Raw genomic sequence first — 20,554 nt, forward strand, 5'->3', positions numbered from 1 at the left:
CGGGCTCAAAGCTCCCGAGTTTGCCTACTCGCTGCTGTCCAATCAGCGCCGCTCGATCACACAGCAACCAATGGCGGCGTCCCAGATTTGCTCCGCCTCCCACCTACGTAGAACTAATATTTGTTCTTCCTACCAATCCGCGCTGGACACAGCTAGTTTTTCCCGCCTGGCCCTTCTCTGTCACCAATCAAGACGCTCCGTCTCCGAACAGGCCAGCCAGCCAATCAGGAGAGCGATAGCATCCCGCCTTTGCTTTCGTTGGCGGACGCGCCGATCGGTCGGCCTTCGGGGGTGGGGCGAGCCTCACCCCGGCTGGTCGTCAGGCACTGGCGGTTAGTTTAAAGGAGGTGGCGGGAAGCTGCTGTGAGGTGGGCATTTTCGCCCTGAAGGCTGTCACGGTGAGTGCCGCGGGGCGGAAATTTTCTCTGAGAAAGATCGCCCGCGGGGGCTGGGCTGGGTCTTGTCGCGCCGGAGGTGTGTGGTGGGTGGATCGCCCCAACCCTCAGCCGGGCTCAGCCCCGCAGGTCCGGTTACTGGCGGGGCCTCAGGGCCTCACGGAGACTCCGGACTGTGGCTGGGTCCTATCCCTCGTGGCCTCAGGGCCTCACAAGGACCCCGGCTTCTGTCAGTGTGGTGGTCTCAGGGCCTCATGGAGACCCCAGACTATGACTGGGTCCTGTCAGCGCAGTGGTCTCAGGGCCTGAGGGGGACGTGGGGCCTGAGGGGGCTGAGGGGATGTCCCTACCTGACTAATGTCTGGGGCTCTGTCAGCGTGGTGGTCTCAGGGCCTGGCAGTGATGTGTGCCTTGAGGGGTCTGAGGGGCTGTCTCCGTCTTAACGTGTCTGGGGTCCTGTCAGCGTGGTGGTCTCCGGGCCTGACAGGGACGCGGACCAGGCCAGGAGCCGTCCCTGCCACAGTGTGTCTGGGTTCTGTCCAAGCGAGGTGACGGGGCCTTTTAGGCAACGCAGTTTGCTGAGAGGGCCTGGGCATGTTCTAAGGTGACCGATACTATCCCCAAAATAAGTCGGAGACAAGAAGCTCAGGAGTCTTTATTCACTGGTGACAGACTGTCCCGGTGCCACCACAGGTGGAAGAGGGGAGCAGCGCCGACAGTCTGGGAAAAACTATCCGATGAACTAAGATGAAGGGGGAACTCTCAGGAATTCTTGGTGTCTTCTCAAGGTTGAGCACTCTTTGGTCCCAGGGCTGTGAAAGACCTGTGTTTTGGCCTGAGTTATCAGGAGAAACTTGATAGCTGAGTGCTAATTTGAGGATTATCGGGAGGTCTACCTGCTGCAACCACCTGCCAGGCGCTGTTAGGAGAAACAATACACTGTTAGTTATGTTAAGCTTTTGAAAGGGTAAGTGTTTATGCAGAACAAGAGCACAGGTGGCCTTATAATATTTTGGTCCTGCATATGTGTCACTGACAGAACTTGTTTTTTTGCCCACCCTGAGGACCTGACAGAACTGACGCCATTGTGAATTTTCAGGTTGTCACAGTTTATCTTCAGATGTTGATTAGGCCGAGATGGTAGAATTTAGTTAATTGGCAGAGCTAGGGCTTGAGAGGAGGCTGTGAGTCATCTGGCCTGGAGGTCTGTTGGCCTTGGCATTCTTCCTGGTTGGAACTGAGGGAGACCAGGCAAGGTCCTTAGGAGCCCTGAGACTTGAAGCTGTGGGTAGCTAAGGAGGGTGACGGGGTGGGGAGGGGTGTGTTGGAGATTAGCCTCTTGAGCTATGTGCTGGTGTAAGGTCCAGAGAATCTTTTTTTTTTTTTTAAAGATTTATTTTTATTATTTTCTCATTGGAAAGGCGGATATACAGAGAGGAGAGACAGAGAGGAAGATCTTCCATCCGATGATTCACTCCCCAAGTGAGCGCAACGGGCCGATACTATGCCGATCCGAAGCCAGGAGCCTCTTCCGGGTCTCCCACGCAGGTGCAGGGTCCCAAAGCCTTGGGCCGTCCTCGACTGCTTTCCCGGGCCACAGGCAGGGAGCTGGAAGGGAAGTGGGGCTGCCGGGATTAGAACCGGCGCCCATATGGGATCCCGGGCGTGCAAGGCGAGGACCTTAACCACTTGCGCCACCGCGCCGGGGGGTCCAGAGAATCTTAAGGTGCAGGTTGTCAGTGCCTGCCTTTGAACAACAGAGCCATCTTTGAGGAAGTTTGTTAAAATCAAGCCTGAAGATCGTATGCTCTTAGAATCATACACTCAGACTAGTGTAAGCACTGGGGCTGGGGAGCAAGGTATAGGAGAGTTTTTAGTGTCCATCCAGGCGGTAGGGCTAGATGATTCTGGTTAAAAAAAAAAAGTTGTAAAAAATTTTCACACATACCAAATGGGTAAGGTTAGAATGCTGAATTTATCAAGAGTTGGCAAAAATGAGAAAGAAACTCCTAGAGGATGTGTAAGCCACTCTGGATGTGCTGGAGCTCATTAAAAAAAAATTAGTGAGGTTGTGTTTGAGTGAGTTGTACTCTGCCAGGCCTGTTTAAGATCTCATAAAGAAGGGTTCATTGCAGCACATCTGGTATTAGATGCTACTCACAAACTCCTATACACATGGGAGGTTCACTCCTGGTCCCCAGATTTTCAGACACTATACCAGCAGATGGAAATAAGTAACTTGTCATCCTGCCTCTTAGTAAATAAAAGTAAACTTGAAAATATAAATAAATGAAACTGATAGAGTACTTGAGTCAGAGCCAATATACTTGACTATAATGTGAAGTGGTCGCAAACATGAAAAAAAATAACATGAATTATAGTTTTCCTTTTTTAATAATAAATTTATTTTTTCATAGTGTTTACGTAGTTGAGAGGGATACCTGCTCATTTGGACCACCAATTAGGGTGGGGATGGTCGAGGAATGGTGGAAAGTGAATGAGACAGCGACCTCCAGTCTCCTTTTTTCTTCTGGTATCTGGGGAAGGTGGAGAGAGAAGGGGCGAGGGCTGCTCCTAGCAGCCCATCCACATTAGTACCCAGGAATTGGGGAAGGTCAAATGATGTCATCCCAGGCTCCCTGATATGGAGGATGTTCTGAGGATGCTGCTTAAGTGGTTTTGATAGTTCTGAGATGCTGTTGATTTGTTGCTCCAAGGTTGAGAAAATTCCTCCAAGGTCCGTTGGTTTACATAGTCCACCTTAGAGTCTCGATTCTCCCAGATACTTGTTGAGGGATCTGTCCTATTTGTTTTACCCTCCATGACACTAGATGTCCTCTGCAGGCCTCAGTGAACTGTTTGTCATGTCCCCCCTGAGCATCTGGGCATGCCATTCACTGCACAGACCTCATAGCTGTGGAGAGCCAGTTCTGACACATGCACTCCATGGTCAGACCACAGATCCTGTAATTTTTACTGTGGTTGGAGTTCTGAATCCAGTGATTCAGTTGGGGGAACCTCAAAGAAACCTCACCAAAAGATGACATCTCAGATTTGATTCCTGTATGTGCCAGGCAGTGCAGGGTCCAGCTCAGTCCATCACTTGTATCAGCCTACACATATACTGGTGATTCCAGTCACCTGGTCAGTTCTGTCCATAGCGCCATCTGATATTATTTTTCTTATTGGAAATGCAGAGTTTTTACAAAGGAGAAAGAGAGAAAGATCTTCTGTCCACTAGTTCACTCCCCAAGCAGCTGCAAGGGCTGGAAGTGAGCCAATCCAAAACCAGGTGCCCGGAGCCTCTTCTGGGTCTCCCACATGGGTGCAGGGTCCCAAGGCTTTGGGCTGTCCTGGCTTTGCCAGGCCACAAGCAGGGAGCTGGATGGGAAGTGAAGCTGCTGGGATAAGAACCAGTGTCCATATGGGATCCTGGCATATTTAAGGTGGGGACTTTAGCCACTAGGCTATTGTGCTGGGCCCAAAAATAAGTAAAATCTTTTGAAAACATAATAATTGAGTACCTATCATGGACCAAGAAATAGGAAGTATCATCAACTCAGTTCTGAAGCTGTAAGACACATGGTTAGGAGTGGTCAGACAGGTGGGATGGGGTCATATTTACCTTTGGAAAGAGATAACTCCCAGACTGGTCAAAAGGCAAGTCAGAGCTGCAAAGCTGACTAGAGCTTTGCTCATCTTCTCCACAGAAATCTTTAGTAAAAGGTGAAAGATTTATACAATCTGAGATTTGCTCGTCTTGATTGGGCTGAAAGGTTAGGTGATAGAGGACATTGCTGCTGGAGGGATTTATTTATTTGTTTGTTTGTTTGTTTATATTTTTATTGGAAAGGCAGATATACAGAAAGGAGGAGAGACAGAGAGGAAGATCTTCCGTCCGATAATTCAATCCCCATGTGACCACAACGGCCGGTGCTGTGCTGATCTGAAGCCAGGAGCCAAGAACCTCCTTCAGGTCTCCCATGCGGGTGCAGGGTCCCAAGGCTTTGGGCCGTCCTCGACTGCTTTCCCAGGCCACAAGCAGGGAGCTGGATGGGAGGTGGAGCTGCCAGGATTAGAACCATATTGGATCTTGGTGCATTCAAGGTGAGGACTTTTAGCCTCTGGGCCACTGCACCAGGCCTAATGGAGTGATTTAAATGTTAGAGAAAGAAGCGACAATAGGAGAGACTGAAAGCAAGAGTGACAAGGTTCAAAGCTTTCACCCTTGTGAAAGCTTTGAACATCAAGGCATGATGTGTAACTGTGAATGAGGATAGCAGAGGCGATGGGCCAGAAGTAGGAATAGTTGGTGAGCATTGGGGTAGTGGTGTTTGCAAAAAATGTAGAGCTAGGTGGCTAAAAGAATGGAGGTGTAGGTTACTGAAGTTCAAGAGACTAAGTGCCTCTAAGGCATTGATAGGTCATCTGTCCAGACTCCCGAATTACCTAGGTTGAGCCATGTGTTACAGCTGTCAGTGATGTTGGAGTTGGGGGAAATAAATGATGATAGGGAGAAAGGCAAGATGCAGACTGATGGAAAGAACCTCAGAGAGGCAAGCTTTGTGTCCTGTTTTGGCCAAGTTGATAGCTTCAGGTATCAGTGAGCACAAGCTCCTTTTTTTTTTTTTTATTTGCTTCCTAGTTTGTTTGCGATCTGTATTTTGTGATTTCTTCAGATGATTTTTTTGGGGGCTCCAAATGAACTTCTTCTTTTACGTTACACAGATCTTTAACCACCAAAAATAACCAGCCAAGATGTCTGTCGATCCCATGACCTACGAGGCCCAGTTCTTTGGCTTCACACCCCAAACATGCATGCTTAGGATCTACATTGCCTTTCAAGATTACCTGTTTGAAGTGATGCAAGCTGTGGAACAGGTGATTCTGAAGAAGCTGGATGGCATCCCAGGCTGTGAGATCAGCCCGGTCCAGATTCGTACATGCACAGAGAAATTCCTTGGCTTCCTGAAAGGGCGTTTCGATCATCTGTTTGGCAAAATGGAGCAGCTGTTTTTGCAGTTGATTCTGCGTATTCCCTCAAACATCTTGCTTCCTGAAGACAAATGTCAAGAGTTGCATCCTTGTAGTGAGGAAGAAATCGAGCTTCTCCAACAAGAAATTCAGCATTTGCAGGAAAAGTTCAAGACTGAATTGTGTACCAAAGAGGCCCTTCTTGCAGAATTAGAAGAGCAAAAAATCGTCCAAGCTAAACTCAAACAGACACTGGCTTTCTTTGATGAACTTGAGAACGTTGGCAGAGATCATGGAACTAGTGATTTTAGGGAGGGTTTGGTGTTCCTAATCCAGAACTCCAGAAAACTCCAGAACATCAGAGACAATGTGGAAAAGGAAAGCAAAAAACTGAAAATATTTTAAATTCTTATCATTGACAAAGAGATTGTCAAAAAAAATGTTAAGAAATTTGCACCAATGACTGTCCAAAAGAAACGCATATCTTATTAGACTTTGTTTGCTATGTAGAATCCATATCTTCCTGCCTTTTGATGCATTTTCCTGAAAGATCTCTGTATTCCCTTGAAATAGTCCATGAAGTTCTTTTCCTTAGAGGCCTCCAACAGGTGGAATGGGATTCTTGCTTCAGTAGCAGCACAGTTGGGTGCATGAAGGAATAAGTGAAGTTTTAGCCAGTCAAAAATATTTGTGGAATTGTATATTAGTCATGAGTTTTTCTGTGGCCTTGATCCTTTAGGCCTATTCTGTGGGAGCTAGAAGGGTTAATCAAATAGCTCTTTTGTCAGCCAGTCCATGCTCTGTGGGTCATTCCTATGTGAGAAAATTGATAGCTGTTTGAAAAAAGATCAAGTAGCGAAGGAAACTATTTTGATCTTCACTAAGAAAGAAAGATGGTGCTTTTGTTTTCAAAGTAAATTCTTTGCATCACCAAGGCCCTGCTGATGTTAAACAATTCACTGTCTTGGAGTCCAGCGGGGAAAAAAAAGGAATGTGGATGGAATAGAAAAGCAGGAAATGGAGTGGTAGCCTGTAGTGGAATTTATATTTACTGTTAGGTGTTCATACAGATTTTCTCACACTTGTTAGTTTTGGAATCTGCTAATTCTATTACGTAATTAAGTTATTCATTCCCAAAGGCACCAAGTACTCAGTATCTTTGAATCACTTGAGGAATGGGTAGAAATGATAAGTAGTGATTGCTTATAAGGTATTGCTTGCCCTCCTTGTCCCTGAAGAATGGGATTTTTGTTTGTCTTTACATAGAGAAGGAGTAGCTTGGATGCTCATATTTGTGATTATTCATAGATTTAGAAATGTTTACCTGGAATATGTTTATTATCAAGAAGTCCTGTTTTCCCCCAATCCTATACATTAAATGTATGAATTTCTTAAATGTTTTGTTTTTGGATTTGTCCTGTTTGGAAAAAGGATCTTGCAGGTGTAATTAAATGTAGGCTCTGGAGATGAGAAAATCATCCTGAACTTCCTGGGTAGTCATTATGTCCAATCAATATCTGTATAAGAGAGAAACAGGGCCTGACACGATGGTTCAGTGGCTAAATCCTCGCCTTGCGCATCCAGCTCCCTGCCTGTGGCCTGGGAATGCAGTCGAGGATGGCCCAAAGTCTTGGGACCCTGCACCCATGTGGGAGACCCACAAGAAGCTCCTGGCTCCTGGCTCTAGAATGGCTCAACTCCAGCCATTGCAGCCATTTGTGGAGTGAACCAGCAGACAGAAGATAATTCTGGATTCCAGAACCATGAAAGAAAATCATTTCTAGTGTTTGAAGCCACCAAGTTAGAGCAATCACAGACCTCATGGGATGTGCATCTTCAAATAATCAAAAAGGTATTGACTTCCCATTAAGGGAAATGACAGCTGAAGTCTGATTGGCCTCACCCTTGCTGTCATCCTACTGTCTTTCCGAAAAGTATTCAGAAACCACCGCTCACCTTGTCTGAAGGTGTCAACTTGCCCTGACAACTCGGTGCGTAATAGGACAGTTGCCCAAAGCACGTGGCTCTCCATCTTTTGTGACCTGCTTGAAAGCCTAGGGAATGTAGCATCCATGGCACTTCAGTTTTTTTCATGGTTCATATTATCTTGTGGTGTTGGTTCTTAAGCTGCTGCATCTGCCTTTTGGGCCAAGGTGGGCCTGTGGCTACTCCCCAGCTTATAATACTGAAAGTTGATTCTTGAGCCATACAGCACAAAGACCAAAATTGGGCTCATTTTGTATTTTATGATCAACTCCTGGAAAGGTTATACATTACTACTGAGTAGACAGGCAAAAACTTAAGCCCAGAAGTTAGGGCAGCTGAGAACTCAATATAGGAAAGTTGTAACAGTGAAATCTGAAGGGGCAGTCAGGGGGATCTGCGAAGATATGTTCACGGATAAACTGAAGAAGGATTGGTGTGATCAGAGAGGATGGGAGATGTATTGGGCATGTAAAACTGTTTAGAAAGTGCAGGTTCAACTTGGAGCTCAGTAGAGCCAAAAGTCTCATTGAAAATTGATAGCAAATACATGGGAAAGCAGTGAGCTGACCGAGAATATAATGGCTGGGGAAAATTCCCACCCTGAAATTAAGGGACCAACTGGCACTGAGTATTCCAGAGAATATATATTTTTTAAAGATTTATTTATTTTTATTGGAAAGTCAGATATACAGAGAGGAGGAGAGACAGAGAGGAAGATCTTCCGTCCGATGGTTCACTCCCCAAGTGACCACAATGGCTGGAGCTGAGCTGATCCGAAGCCAGGAGCCTATCCTGGGTCTCCCACACGGGTGCAGGGTCCCAAGGCTTTGGGCTGTCCTCGACTGCATTCCCAGGCCACAAGCAGGGAGCTGAATGGGAAGTGGAGTTGCCAGGATTAGAACCGGCACCCATATGTGATCCTGGTACATTCAAGGTGAGGACTTTAACCATACGCTATCGTGCTGGGCCCTGTTTCAGAGAATATGAAGACTGATGTTTTTGTTATAGGCACTAGAACCTAATAACAGTGTAACCAGAGAAGCTGTAGTATATCAGGATTTAGTGTAGAAGATGCAAACCCAGGGGCAGGTGTTTGGCTTAGTGATTTGGAGAGTTCAGTTAAGAAGGCATTCCACCTCCGAGTGCTGGAGGCCCACCCTGGCTTCAGCACCCGATTCCAGCTTCCTGGGAGCCCACAGGTGATGGCTCAGTTGCTGGGTCTCTGTCACCCATGTGGGAGATGCAGGTTGAGCTCCTGGCTCCTGACTGGTTCTTAATGGGCGCCTGGACTACTGGTGGTCATCTGGGAAGTGAACCAGCTGATGGAAACTTATCTGCGGGAGGCCCCAGATTTGCTGGCACAGAAAGGGGTGGGAGAACTGTATAAGGAGATAAGAGGAGATGTGTAAAAGGGAATTAACAGGGTCAAGCATGTGAGGAAAAGACCATGTTTTGGATTTCAGTCTAGTCAATACTAAGAAATAGCGGCCAGTGCCATGGGGCCAGCCCTGTGGGCTCTGTGGCATATCTGGTAAAGCCACTGCTTGCAACAGCAGTGTCCTCTATAGTTCAGTGGTTTGTGTCTCAGCTGCCCCACTTCTAATCCAACTCCCTGCCAACAGCCTGGGAAAAGCAATGAAAGATGGCCTGAGGGCTTTGGACCCCTGCCGTACTCATGAGGGAGACCAGGGAAAAGTTCCCAGCTCCGCTTCCTGTCTTTGGCTTGGCTCAATTCTGGTAATTGTGGCCCACCTGGGAGGAAAAAAAAAAAAATTCCAGTATCCAAGACTGAAAACCGGAGAACAGAGGTGGATGTTGGAGATGCGATTTTTTTATGGGCTGGCAGGGCACAGGATGCCACAGAGGACAAGCTATCTAGTCTACTGTGAGGTGTGAGAAGTCAGAACTGGGGAACTAGAATTTATGAAGACCCAGGCTGAGTGGATCAGAAGGCTGGACTAGGCCAGAAGTGCCTTGATAAAGCAGGCAAGTGGGGACTGAGAACGTGGGAGCAGTCAGTAATGCCGCAGTGGGCTAGTGGCCTGTGCTTGTGAAGGAGCTTGTACGCGGCGGGGACCTGACGTGGGGCCAGAGGCCAAGTAGTGGAGGGAGGTGCTGAATGCCGCATGCTCGGCCAGTGAGTGCAGTCAGCAGAGATGCTGTGAGGATGATGGGGGTAAAAGATGGAGCAGAGGAGGAAGTTTGGCAGGGCCCACTGCATGGGTGGAAATCAATAGAGAACTGAAGACAGAGCACACAGAGATGATTTATTCCATCAGAATCGCACAGTTACACTCGTCAGGTAAGGGAGGTGGCAGTGGCAGAGGCTGCGGCTGGGACATTTTACATAGATGGCAAGCAGATGAATAACCCACCAAGGAGGGTGCTGTGCTGCTAGCAGGTAATTTTTTTGGGGGGGGGGGTCCTCAAAGAGCCTCAGCCAGAGCTCTGGTCAGTGACGGATTTCCCAAAAAGTTCCAGTCCCCTAGGATGTCCTTCCGTGGACCCCATTCAGAGCCCCCCAGAGTCTCATTCCGCAGGACAGGCCCAGCGCCGATCCTGCATCCTGCGAGTTCCACAGCTGCGGGTCCCACGAAGTCCCAGATGTGCCCCGAAGCGTGGCGTCCTGGTAGAACAGCTCTCATAGCTACAGCTCTCAGACCCGTCCGTGGCTACAGCTCTGGGCTCTGTCTGGCAGCCGTAGCAAAGCCTAAGGCAGTAAAAAGGCACAGCTTAGGTGAGTGGCGCCCTGGGGACCCGTGGCACCAAGAGCCTATGTGTGCCACTCACCTCTCCAGCGCCCCCGGGCTGCCCACAATGTCCCCAGGTCCTCCAGTTCCCCGCGCTCTGAGTTCGCACTGCGCCAGCTCTCGGCCACAGCGGTGATGCAGGAGCATCTCAAGTCTCCAGACCAGCCCAGGGCACCAACCCTAGCCACAGGGCCCAGGTCTAGCTCATCTCCTACAAGACTGGGCTCGCTCCGCGCTTCCCAAATCCTAAACGTTGGGCGCCTCGTGTGTGCCCAGGGTCACAAACTAGTAGGGCTCAGAAATGTTCTCTTAGTTATAAATGGGGTTCAGGCGCACTCCTAAACGCCGGTTGCTGAATGCTCCCCGCCCCCATCCTGCAGGTGCAGGGGCTCCGCCCCACCCCATCCTCATTTCATGGCCTCCCACCCCTCTGGATCTTCCTGCTGATGGACGGTTAGACAAAGACAGAAACAACAGGGAAGAAACAATAGAAAGTCAATAGAAAGCGGGGTCAAGGGTGTGCAGCCCATCGCTGAAACAAAATGCTGAGCTCTTTTGCCCCTGCTCCTCCCCGCACCACCCATCTGACGCGCACCTGCTGCCACTCAGGCCAGCTGCAGGTGGATATAGGTGAAGATGCAGGAGGTGATGGAGAAGGCGATGGCGGCGTAGATGAAGATGGAGAGGTGCGGGAAATGGTCGAGGTAGCAGCCCTCCTCCAGGGGAGGCACCTCCTCCTTGGGTTGGGGGCGCACCACAGCCCTCAGAGACTGCCCCGCGCGCGTCCCCTGCGCCTTCCCGCCCGCGCGCCGAGCCCCCCGCCTGCCCACGGCCGACCCGGACTTGGGCGCGCGGGCAGTGGGCAGCTCTTCGGGTGGAGGTTTGTCAAAGAGGCCTTCGGACTCCGGGTCAGAGTCTGAGCGCATCCGCTCCGCGCCCCAGTGTCTGCGCTGGAAGAGCCCGTCAGCCATTGGCACGGAGCGAGGGCAGGTGCTGGGTCCAAGCGCAGTGGGTGGTGGCAGTGGCGGTGACAGTGGAAGCTGGAGCAGCTGCTGTATTTCTACTTTCCCTGGTGGGGGCGGCAGGGGGCGGAGCCAGCGGGGCTGAGGGGGCTTTGCAGGGTCCGCTGGGCCTCTCAGCGGAGGCGCCACTTCCTCTGGCTCCGCCCCCTGCCGCCCCCCAGCCTGTGGCGGAGGCTCCAGCTCACCACCAGCCTGGGGCTCTCAGGTCCCTGAACCGCCGGGTTCGTCTCCATGGCAACCAGACTGGCGGCGTTGCTACGTGGGAAAGAGGCGCTAGCCAGGAGCCGGGACCCTCAGGACACAAAAAGGGTCCTGGCATGCAGAAGGCCAGGTTCCCCACTCCCCAGAGTTTAATGAATATTCCTCATTCCAAAATAAACATTTGCTCGGGGTTTTAACATTTGTTTCTAATACGTGAAAAGACTAACACGTAATTTTAGTTAGAGAATTTGCAGCTTGGCATAGCAGGCAAAATCAATACCAAAGGCCAATACGATCCCACATCCAGCTGCAATGTGATTAAAGTCACTGCCCAGCCCCCCATCTCCGTCTGCATCTGTGCATCCTGTTTTTCCCACCTGCTTTCCTCCCACGTGCACAGGACCTCAGCCTGTGGGCATCTCACATGTGATTCAAAGTAGGTTCTTTCAGAGACACGCCTGACCTGAGCCTGTTCCGTGTCCCCAGCTGGCTCTACTCTGGGCACCCACCAGGCTGAATCCGGCCTTCTGCTGCCGCTGCCACAGATTGCTGGCACTATCAGCCCCTGGAAGCTTTGTTGCACTCAAGTTTCCAAGGCTGGTTAGTACACCTTCAAGGAATTGGTGGGGGGCAGTTGTGGAGGACCGTTATGTGGGTCCAATAGGGGACAGAAGTCTGCTAGGATGGCCCTGCGGGTGGCAGCACAGCCAACGCCAACAGCCATTGGAGAGCTCACTCCCCTCCCTCTGCAGCTGGAGGGCTCCGCAGGAACCAGGAGCAGAGCACTGTCTCTGTCCATCTTTAAGTGTTCTCAGGGACTTCTCGCCCTGCCAGGTAGTGCTAGGTACACAGATAATGTTTGTTGAACGAAAGAATGGGAGTTGGCAGCAGCAGCCTCACTTGCTCACAGTGCAACAACTCCAGCTGGAAAAAAGTAACTTAGCCACCCTAAGGAGAGGACGGGCCCCTCCTTGTAGGGAGTGGAACGCGATGGGCCTACTTTGGAAGTATTTTGGCAGTTATCATCCAACCCAGCAATTCCATTCCTACACTTCTGCTCAACAGAAGTGTCCACATGTACTTGGGCAAGTACATGAATGTCCCTAACAGCATCCTGGGGGACAGCTCCAAACTGGGAACAATCCCAATGTCCATCCAGTAGTGACTGGATAAACCAAAGATGGTTGGATTTATGAGACTGGAAACTATGTTTCAGCAATAAAATGAATGAACTATTGATATTTGTTGCAACTTGGAAGAACCTCAAAAACATTAGTAAATGGGTAAAGCCAAAATTAAAAAGACCTTAGAGTATATAATTCCACTTCTATGAAGTTTCCGGAAAGAAAGAAAACAGATTGGCGATGCCCCAGGACTGGGACGAGGGGGGCGGGCGGTAGAGATGAACTGCAAACAGGTTCAGTGTGGGGCAGGGGTGACCACCAGCTTTGCTCAATTATAGGCAGAGGTATTTCATGATCCTGAGACTATTTCTCCAACATGAATTTGCAGGTGCCTCCTGTTGCGCTTTGTATTCTCCACAGCATCTCAGAACCTCTGCTGCGAGGGTGACCCATACAGTAGGGAAAGGCCAGGATCTCTGAAGGAGAGAGAGGACATCCAAGCCCCTGGGCAGTGGCAGAGGGAGTGACCCAAGAAACACACGCCATGCCCTGGGAAGCTAGAACAAGCATCTTACTCTGTGTCGTTGGTATTCATGGCTTACATAGGACCATGAGCTCCCCACCCCCTCAGGAACCATGTGGTCCCTAGAATCACATGGGCTGCTACCTTGTAGTAGTCATGATCCCAAAGTCTGCAGCAGGTACCCTTCTAAGGCATGGTGGGCGCGCTTTGGAATATTTCCAGAGAGTTCCAGGAGGAAGCCTGGGCTTTGTGCCAGCCGTGACTTTGCCATTATTCTCTCAAGGACTCTGTCCTTCAGACAGATAGTGTTCAAGTAGTTTTCATCTTTCAACACAAAAACATCCTCAAAACATTTGGGTGAGCCAAGAATTGCTCGACAAGCTTGTGGATTGGTCAGTAAGAGCAAGTAGATGAATTAGGAGATGCCAAATACCTTTTTGACCTTCCAAAATGGGATTATCTATGTGGATGTCATGAGTGGGGAAGGATGGAGAGGCTTAGGGACTTAGAACTAGGGCAGGTGCTGACTGTGGGACCTTGGGCCAACTCCTTTTCTCCAGAGGGTCTCTATTTCCCCTTTAGAAAATGAAGGGATCAGGTCAGAAGCAGTAGCCCAGCTGGCTAATCCTTGTCTTGCAACCACCATGATCCCATAAGGATGCTGATTCTTGCCTTGGCTGCTCCACTTTCCTTCCAGCTCCCTGCTCGTGGTCTTGGAAAGCAGTGGAGGATAGCCCAAAGCCTGGGGACCCTGCATCTGTGTGGGAGACCTGCAAGAAGCTCCCGAGTCCCGACTTTGTATCAACTCAGCTCCAGTTGTTGTAGTTGAGGAGTGAGCCAGCAGGTGGAAGATCTTTCTCTCTTTGTCTCCTCTTTGCAAATTTGCCTTTCCAATAAAAATAAATTCTTTTTTTTTTAAAGGAAGTGAAGGGATCATAAAATGATAGTAGGGTCTACTGGGATTGCCTCTGAAAGAAGCAATTTAGTAGGACATGGAAATTCCAGAAAGGATGTCTATCCTTTGATCCTGCTGGCCCGTTCCTTAGTATTGATTTCAAGACAGTAATCTAGTGGAGAAAGGAGCTCATTGCAGAAGATTGTGTGGCTGTGATACTGTTTATCGAGGCAAAAGAAAAATGGGAAGGAAAATCAATGCTAGAACAAGAGGAAAAAACCTAATTAAATGAGGGTGCATGGCATCGTGCAGTGATCAGCGAGGCTGTCCTGAAAACTCCTGCGGGATGATCCAGATCAGCGTCGCAGAGCGAGATCCGCAGCCACGTGTGCCGGGATGATAACAAGATGAATACACAGTCCTGCAGAGCCGGGGGTGGAAAGAGCAAGCCTGATGATTTTCACACTCTTTAGATGCCGAGATTATGGCTGACTTCTCCCTCATGTTTCCAGACCTTGCACACTATTGATGTATTATTATTTTTTGTGCCACAAGAGCCGTTAATATTTGAGAAAACTTAAACGATGACTCCAGTGGTTGTTTTCAGGATTCACAGTACCTTGTGATGTTCTGATCTGGGCCCACGCAGAGGCAGGTCCTTACCCAACTGTCTGGATGGCCCATATCGCCTAGCAACCACCTGCTCAATAGCTGTTGCTAGGAAACCACGGACACAGCTGGACTCCTAACTGCTCAGTGTCCATACTCCTTACAGATTCTTTCCACTCAAGTTTTTTTTTTTTTTGAAAGCTTTATTTATTTTAAGTCAGACATATAGAGAGGAAGAGAGACAGGGAGGAAGATCTTCCATCCGCTGATTCACTCCCCAAGTGGCTGCAATGGCTGGAGCTGAGCTGATCCAAAGCCAGGAGCCAGGGGCCTCCCACGCAGGTGCAAGGTCCCAAGGCCTTGGGCCATCCTTAACTGCTTTCCCAGGTCACAAGCAGGGAGCTGGATGGGAAGTGGAGCGGCCAGGGTATGAACTGGCGCCCATATGGGATCCCCAAGCGTGCAAGGCGAGGAGTTTAGCCACTAGGCTACTGCACTGGGCCCTCCTCTCAAGTTCTTTCCACCAATGTCACATTTCTCTTCTCTTCCTGATCTCCCCCTCTAGCTCCCTGCCTGGGAGGGTCTAACCTGCCAGCAGCATGCAGGAAGTCCCTCCCACTTCCACCAACTAGAGTTTACCTTAGCACAAGGGGTCACAGGTTCTCTAAGACCCTCAACCCATGTCCCAGAACTACTGCCAAGCCGAAAGTCTATACATAGCTTTAATGCTCAGGTCTGTACTTGTCCCATTACCGAGGCAAATATTCCTGGCTGCCTCAGTAGGGCCTAGGCCCTCCTCTTGGGGGATGATGATTCTCCCAGCAAAGACACGAAGCTCAGCTTGGGGCTTCTAATACAGCAGCAAGGGCTTGACCCCTCAGAAGCTAGAAACCACAAGCCCTGATCGAATCCTTGGGTGAGGGTCGCACGTGCATTTCCTGGCTCCCGACAGCCCACCTCAAAGAGGAAGGAAAATGCATCTAGGGTGGACTCATCCGAACCCAAGGATCCCAGAGCTCCCACCCTTGTTCAGTCACTGTTGACAGCCTTGAATGTCTTGTTCCCATCACCTTCCTTCTGAGGAAGTCACCTGTCACCCATGCCCTATCTTGAGTGACTGCTGTGTTCAGAAAGAGAGCCAGAAAGGCTGGGCCAGGGCAAGTGGATGGCAACTGCCGCTTGCAGCCACACAACACCCTGGACAGGACCTCCATGTGGGAAGAGCTGAGCACCTCTTCCTAGAAGTAGGAACCTGGCTGTGAGCAGGTTCCAGCCCCCTGTGTTCATCCAGGGGCCAGTTCCCTGGCTCGTTAGAGGCCTAGGGGACGTGCTTCACCTCCACCACTCGGCCTGCATTGCTGTGTCCTGACCCGCATGCACGTCAGAAGTGTCGGAGGCATGTCCAGTGCCCATGGTCTGACCTAGGAAGTAGGGCGAGAACTAAGGAGCGGGTCTTTTATTTTTAAGTTAGTATAGTCAAGAGTCCCCTGTGTTATTGTATTAGTGTATGTTTGTTGTTGTGTGCTAATTACATCATAGGATGTACTGTACTTTTTTAGAAAGGTTTCTGTGGAAACTGGCACAATAGCTCACTGGCTAAATCCTCACTTTCGCAGCACTGGGATCCCATATGGATACCATTTTGCATTCCAGGTGCTCCACTTCCCATCAAGCTCTCAGCTTGTGGCAGAGGACGGCCCAAAGCCTTGGGCTCCTGCACCAATGGAGCTCCTGGCTCCTGGCTTCAGATCAGCTCAGCTCTGGCCACTGTGGCCATTTGTGGAGTGAACCAGCAGATGGAAGATCTTTCTCTTTGATTCTCCTTCTCTCTGTAAATCTGATCTGCCTTTCCAATAAAAATAGCTAGATATTTTTTAAAATGAAAGATTTGTGAGGCAGAGAAAAGAGGAGAGACAAAGCATCCATCTCCTGGTTCTGGGCACCAGGGACTCAAGTACATATATATATATATATATTCTAAGAGATTTATTTATTTGAAAGGCAGAATTAGAGAGAGAGAGAGAGAAGAGCTTCCACTTACTGCTTCCCTCCCTAAATGCCTGCAGTGGCCAGCGGTGAACCAGGCCGAAGTCGGGAGCCTGAACTCCATCCGGGTCTCCCAGCTGGGTGGCAGCAGCCTCCCATGCGCTGCTCTCCCAGGCACGTGACCAAAGTGCTGCATCAGAACTGGAGCATCTGGGGCTTGAACTGGAGCTCATATAAACCGTTGTCATCTCAAGCATCAGGCTAACACACTGTACCATGGTGCTGGCCCCAGGATCAAGGTTTTCAGGTGAGCCGATTCAGAGGGACCTGCCTAGGAGTGTGACCGGGGAGAGACTCAGAGTGTGTCTAAAAGAAATGACGACATGAAATGGGTAAGAGATGGAGGGAGCCATATCAAGGTTGTCAGAATCCCTATGTTTGCAGGGCACAGGCCTGTAGCAACACTACAGGCAGCGAGGCTGTGACCCAAATGCCACTGCTGTGGGAGCATCCTCCTCATCTTTACTCAGGTGGTGCTCCCCTCCCCTCCCCCCAACGCCCTGCCCCAGTGGGCAGTGAACCAGTGGATAGATGATCTTTCTGTCTCTTCTCTCTGTTACTCTGTCATTCAACTAAAGAGATCTATGTGTGAAATAATAATAATAATAGTAATTGGCCTAAATTATGCCATAATCTGCCTATTCCTACATCTCAGGCCCCGTGTTTACTCAACATTTGCCAAGGTCTGCATCCAGCCCCTGCTCTCACACTCTACTCTCCTGGATAGGAAAGCCAGCCCCCATCTCCATTGTGGGGACACCCTACCTGCTCTCTGATCAGCCCACACATCCTGGGAACCTGAGGAAACAGGATTTGTCCATGGAATTAGCAATCTTCCAGGCACACAGGACTTGAACCTAAGCCTGTCAGGCAAAGGCCAGACCTGGACGGCAGTGCATATACCAACTTGTCCCACCAACATTTCCTAAAATACAACCTGGGTCTCCCCCTGTGGTTGGGTAGGACTTCCTCCTTTGGTCTCTTGTCCAGAGAACAAGCAGCAGAAGATACCAAAGCCGTGAAGCTGGCCACAGCCGTGTCCATTGCAGACAACGAGGCCTATGGCCAGGCAGGACCCTCCCCTGCCGGGAATCTCTGGCGTCTGTTGGCTGGGCTGGAGCTGTTGTCATGGAAGCGATGAGTTCATTGCTTCATAGGAGCCTGATTCAAGGCTCAGCTGCTTCGTGTCCATCATTGCTGAGCTCTCCTGTTGAGTCATGAGCTTCCCAAGGCGACTTGCTCCCCCTTCCCATAGCTATGGGGCCAGAGCTGGAGGCGGTCAGTGTCTCAGCTCCAACCCAGGGCCTCCCAGGTCTTGCTGCTGCCAGGGCCATGCACACCTGTCTGAGGGGCTAGAGCCACCAGGTGGAAACACCCTTCATCCCCACCCAGCCCTGCCCAGTGCAAACCTCAAACGGAGGCCCCGCTCTTCATCAATCGTTACGTTGAGATGGTGATGGAAGAGCATTAAAGAAAGTGCCAGGCCCTGTGAGTGCAGGAGCCTGCGTGTCTGTACAGGCCACAGGCCCTGTGCTTGGCAGCCCTTTGGCCTCCAGCTCCTCCAGCACACAGAGACCCCCGCACACCAGGAGAGCGAGCTCCCTAATAATGGTGGCTGCCTGTGGGGAACGGGTAGCTTAGCCCAGCAAGCAGAAGGAGTGTTCCCCAGTGCCTCTCACCTCTGCCCCTCCCAGGCTGTGGGAGACCTAAGTGGTAGTTCCTGTGCCCTAGACTGAGGATTCTCTGAGCTATACAGCACTGGAGAACCCTGAACCCCTGGGGTCTAGCAGAATGCATCTCAGTACCTGGTTCTCAGACCTCCAGGCTGCCCAGGAGGACTGAATAAGGTGGCTTTAGCTGTCACACCACAGTGCCAGCCCCTTCCCATGAGTACGTTGTTACCATTTCTTTTAGTTTTAGTTTTTTTGGGGGGGGAAAATGGCTGTTTTATCCCATCTTTTTAGAGGATTTTTTTTGTTGTTGTTGTTTTCTGTTTAGCTATCTTGACAGTTTTTAGGACATTGAAAGTCATCTGGGGCCGGCACTTGACGATGGCTAGTTGTCACTGGGGTTGGGGCAGCACTGCAGCATAGCGGGTAAAGCTGCTGTATAGGCACTGGTTGGAAACTTGACTGCTCTGCCTGTGATTGAGCTCCCTGTTAATATGGCCAGGGAAGCCGTGGGGAATGGCTCAATTGCTTGAGCCCCTGTGCCCACCTGGGAGACCTGGAAGAAGTTCCTGGCTCCTGACTTCAGACCAGCTCAACTCCAGATGGTGCAGCCATTTGGGGAGTGAATCGGTAGATGGAGGGTCCACCTCTCTCTCAGACTCTCCCTTCCTCTCTCTGTAACTCTGCTTTTCAAACAAATAATCTCTTTAAAAAAATAAATAAGCTATTACTTGGGTGGTCTACATCTTGTATCAGAGCACCTGGTTTCAGGCTCGGCTTCTGTTCCAGCCCCCTGCTAATGCACACCCAGGAAGGTAGCAGGCAGTGGCTCAGATACTTGGACCCCTGCCACTCATGTGGGAGACCAGATAGAATTCCTGGCTCCTGGTTTCAGCCTGGCTCAGCCAGCCACAGCCGACTGAGGCCTTTTAGGATTGAAGCCAGTCCACGGAAGCTCGCTGTCTCTCCCTATCTCCCACTCTGCCTTTCTAAAAACAACAACAAGTCCTCAGCAGAGCCTCCCATCCATTTCCTCTTTGGTCCCGGCATGATACAAGCTGTATTTAGGAGGCTTAGGAAATGCTAGTTATCATTTATGGTTATGGGGAGTCACTTAGCATTGAGGGAAACTGTCAAGCACAGACGAAAACAGCAGTGAGACAGGTGCTCTGAGAAAGGTGCGCTAGAGAAGAGTGGATGGAGGGATCGTCTCCATCTCCATAACCGTCCTGTGGTCCCTATAAGGGGTCCACGTGTGCCTCCCCCAGGAGGCCAACCTCCAGAGCTCCTTTCTTGGGGCTGACACTGTGACATAGCAGGTGCAGCCTCTACCTGTGATGCTGGCATCCCATACAAGTACTGGTTCAAGTCCTTGCTACTCCGCTTCAGATCCAGCTCCCTGCTAATAGGCTGGGAAAGCAGCAGAGGATGGCCCAAGTGCTTGGGCCTCTTCATCCATGTAGGAGATCTAGAAAAAACTCTGGGCTCCTGGCTTTGCAGCCTGGCTCAGCCCTGCTCATTGTGGCCGTTTGGGGAGTGATGGAAGGTCTTTCTAACTCTGCCTTAGAAAAATCCCACCATTCTACACACTCCCCCTACACCCCATCCCTGCCACCATCTCTCTTACTTTGGAAGGTCATGGAGAGAGTGAAGAACACAGCTACCTGAGGTCACAGGCTCTGCTGCCATCCAGCTGTGCCCATTCACCAATCTTTAATGACAAGCTGCTAACCGACCACAACAGTAAACCCTGCCCACCGAAAACAGAATTGTCTTCCATGATCTTCCAGAGTTTTCCTGTGCTCCGTGGTGGGGCCTTGGTACATCAGCTTCCACAGGTGTACGTTGGTTGGGACAGACGCTGTCTCCCAAATGAGATAATATTTGTCACTGTTGGTGAGGGGTCGGTCGCATGCTATAGAAAAGATCGTGGGTACAGCGGGTTAAACTGCCACTGGAGATGTGCTCATTCGAGTCCTGACCGCTCTGCTTCAGATCCAGCTCCCTGCTGATGTACCTGGGAAGGCAGCAGAAGAGGGGCCCCTGTCACCCACAGCGGACACCAGGAGAGAGGTCCCCCAGTGTGCACCTGGCCCAGCGCTTACTATTTATTGTTGCCATTTGGAGAGTGAACTAGCAGATGGGTACCTTACAAATAAATGATCCTTGATCACGAATATGATTGCAGACAATTGTTAGTTATAAAAGCTTTTTCTACCCCGCCCCCAAATGGGAGGGCCACCCTGTTTGAGTTAAGGTTCAAAGGATAGACCCACTGTCTCAGTCTTGTCCTGGCTTGCTGGGTGGCACAGGGAGGGGACACTCTGCTGGGGGAGATGGTAAGATGTTGCCTGTTGGG

At 50.3% G+C, this 20,554-nt stretch overlaps 2 protein-coding genes across 2 annotated transcripts; one reads left to right on the plus strand and one right to left on the minus strand.

The window, feature by feature from the left end:
• The first annotated feature begins 336 nt into the window (after window positions 1-336).
• On the plus strand, window positions 337-5,939 carry MIS12 (MIS12 kinetochore complex component). Its single transcript, XM_041000588.1, has 2 exons — window positions 337-398; window positions 5,124-5,939. Exon 2 carries the CDS (start codon window positions 5,154-5,156, stop codon window positions 5,772-5,774), a length of 621 nt encoding a protein of 206 aa, XP_040856522.1. The 5' UTR covers window positions 337-398; window positions 5,124-5,153; the 3' UTR covers window positions 5,775-5,939.
• Window positions 5,940-9,602: 3,663 nt separating this feature from the next.
• On the minus strand, window positions 9,603-11,138 carry LOC121170207. The gene is made up of 2 exons (XM_041001220.1): window positions 10,701-11,138; window positions 9,603-10,065 (listed from the first exon to the last, which is right to left on the minus strand). Exon 1 carries the CDS (start codon window positions 11,074-11,076, stop codon window positions 10,711-10,713), a length of 366 nt encoding a protein of 121 aa, XP_040857154.1. The 5' UTR covers window positions 11,077-11,138; the 3' UTR covers window positions 9,603-10,065; window positions 10,701-10,710.
• Between the last annotated feature and the right edge of the window lie 9,416 nt (window positions 11,139-20,554).

This window comes from Ochotona curzoniae, unplaced genomic scaffold (genome assembly GCF_017591425.1).
Source record: "Ochotona curzoniae isolate NIBS_2020 unplaced genomic scaffold, NIBS_Ocur_1.0 scaffold_2453, whole genome shotgun sequence".
NCBI classification, from domain to species: domain Eukaryota; kingdom Metazoa; phylum Chordata; class Mammalia; order Lagomorpha; family Ochotonidae; genus Ochotona; species Ochotona curzoniae.

Bases quoted from the DNA above. Each gene is read 5' to 3' on its own strand.
- LOC121170207 (XM_041001220.1), bottom strand. From the start codon at position 11,076: ATGGCTGACGGGCTCTTCCAGCGCAGACACTGGGGCGCGGAGCGGATG.
- MIS12 (XM_041000588.1), top strand. From the start codon at position 5,154: ATGTCTGTCGATCCCATGACCTACGAGGCCCAGTTCTTTGGCTTCACA.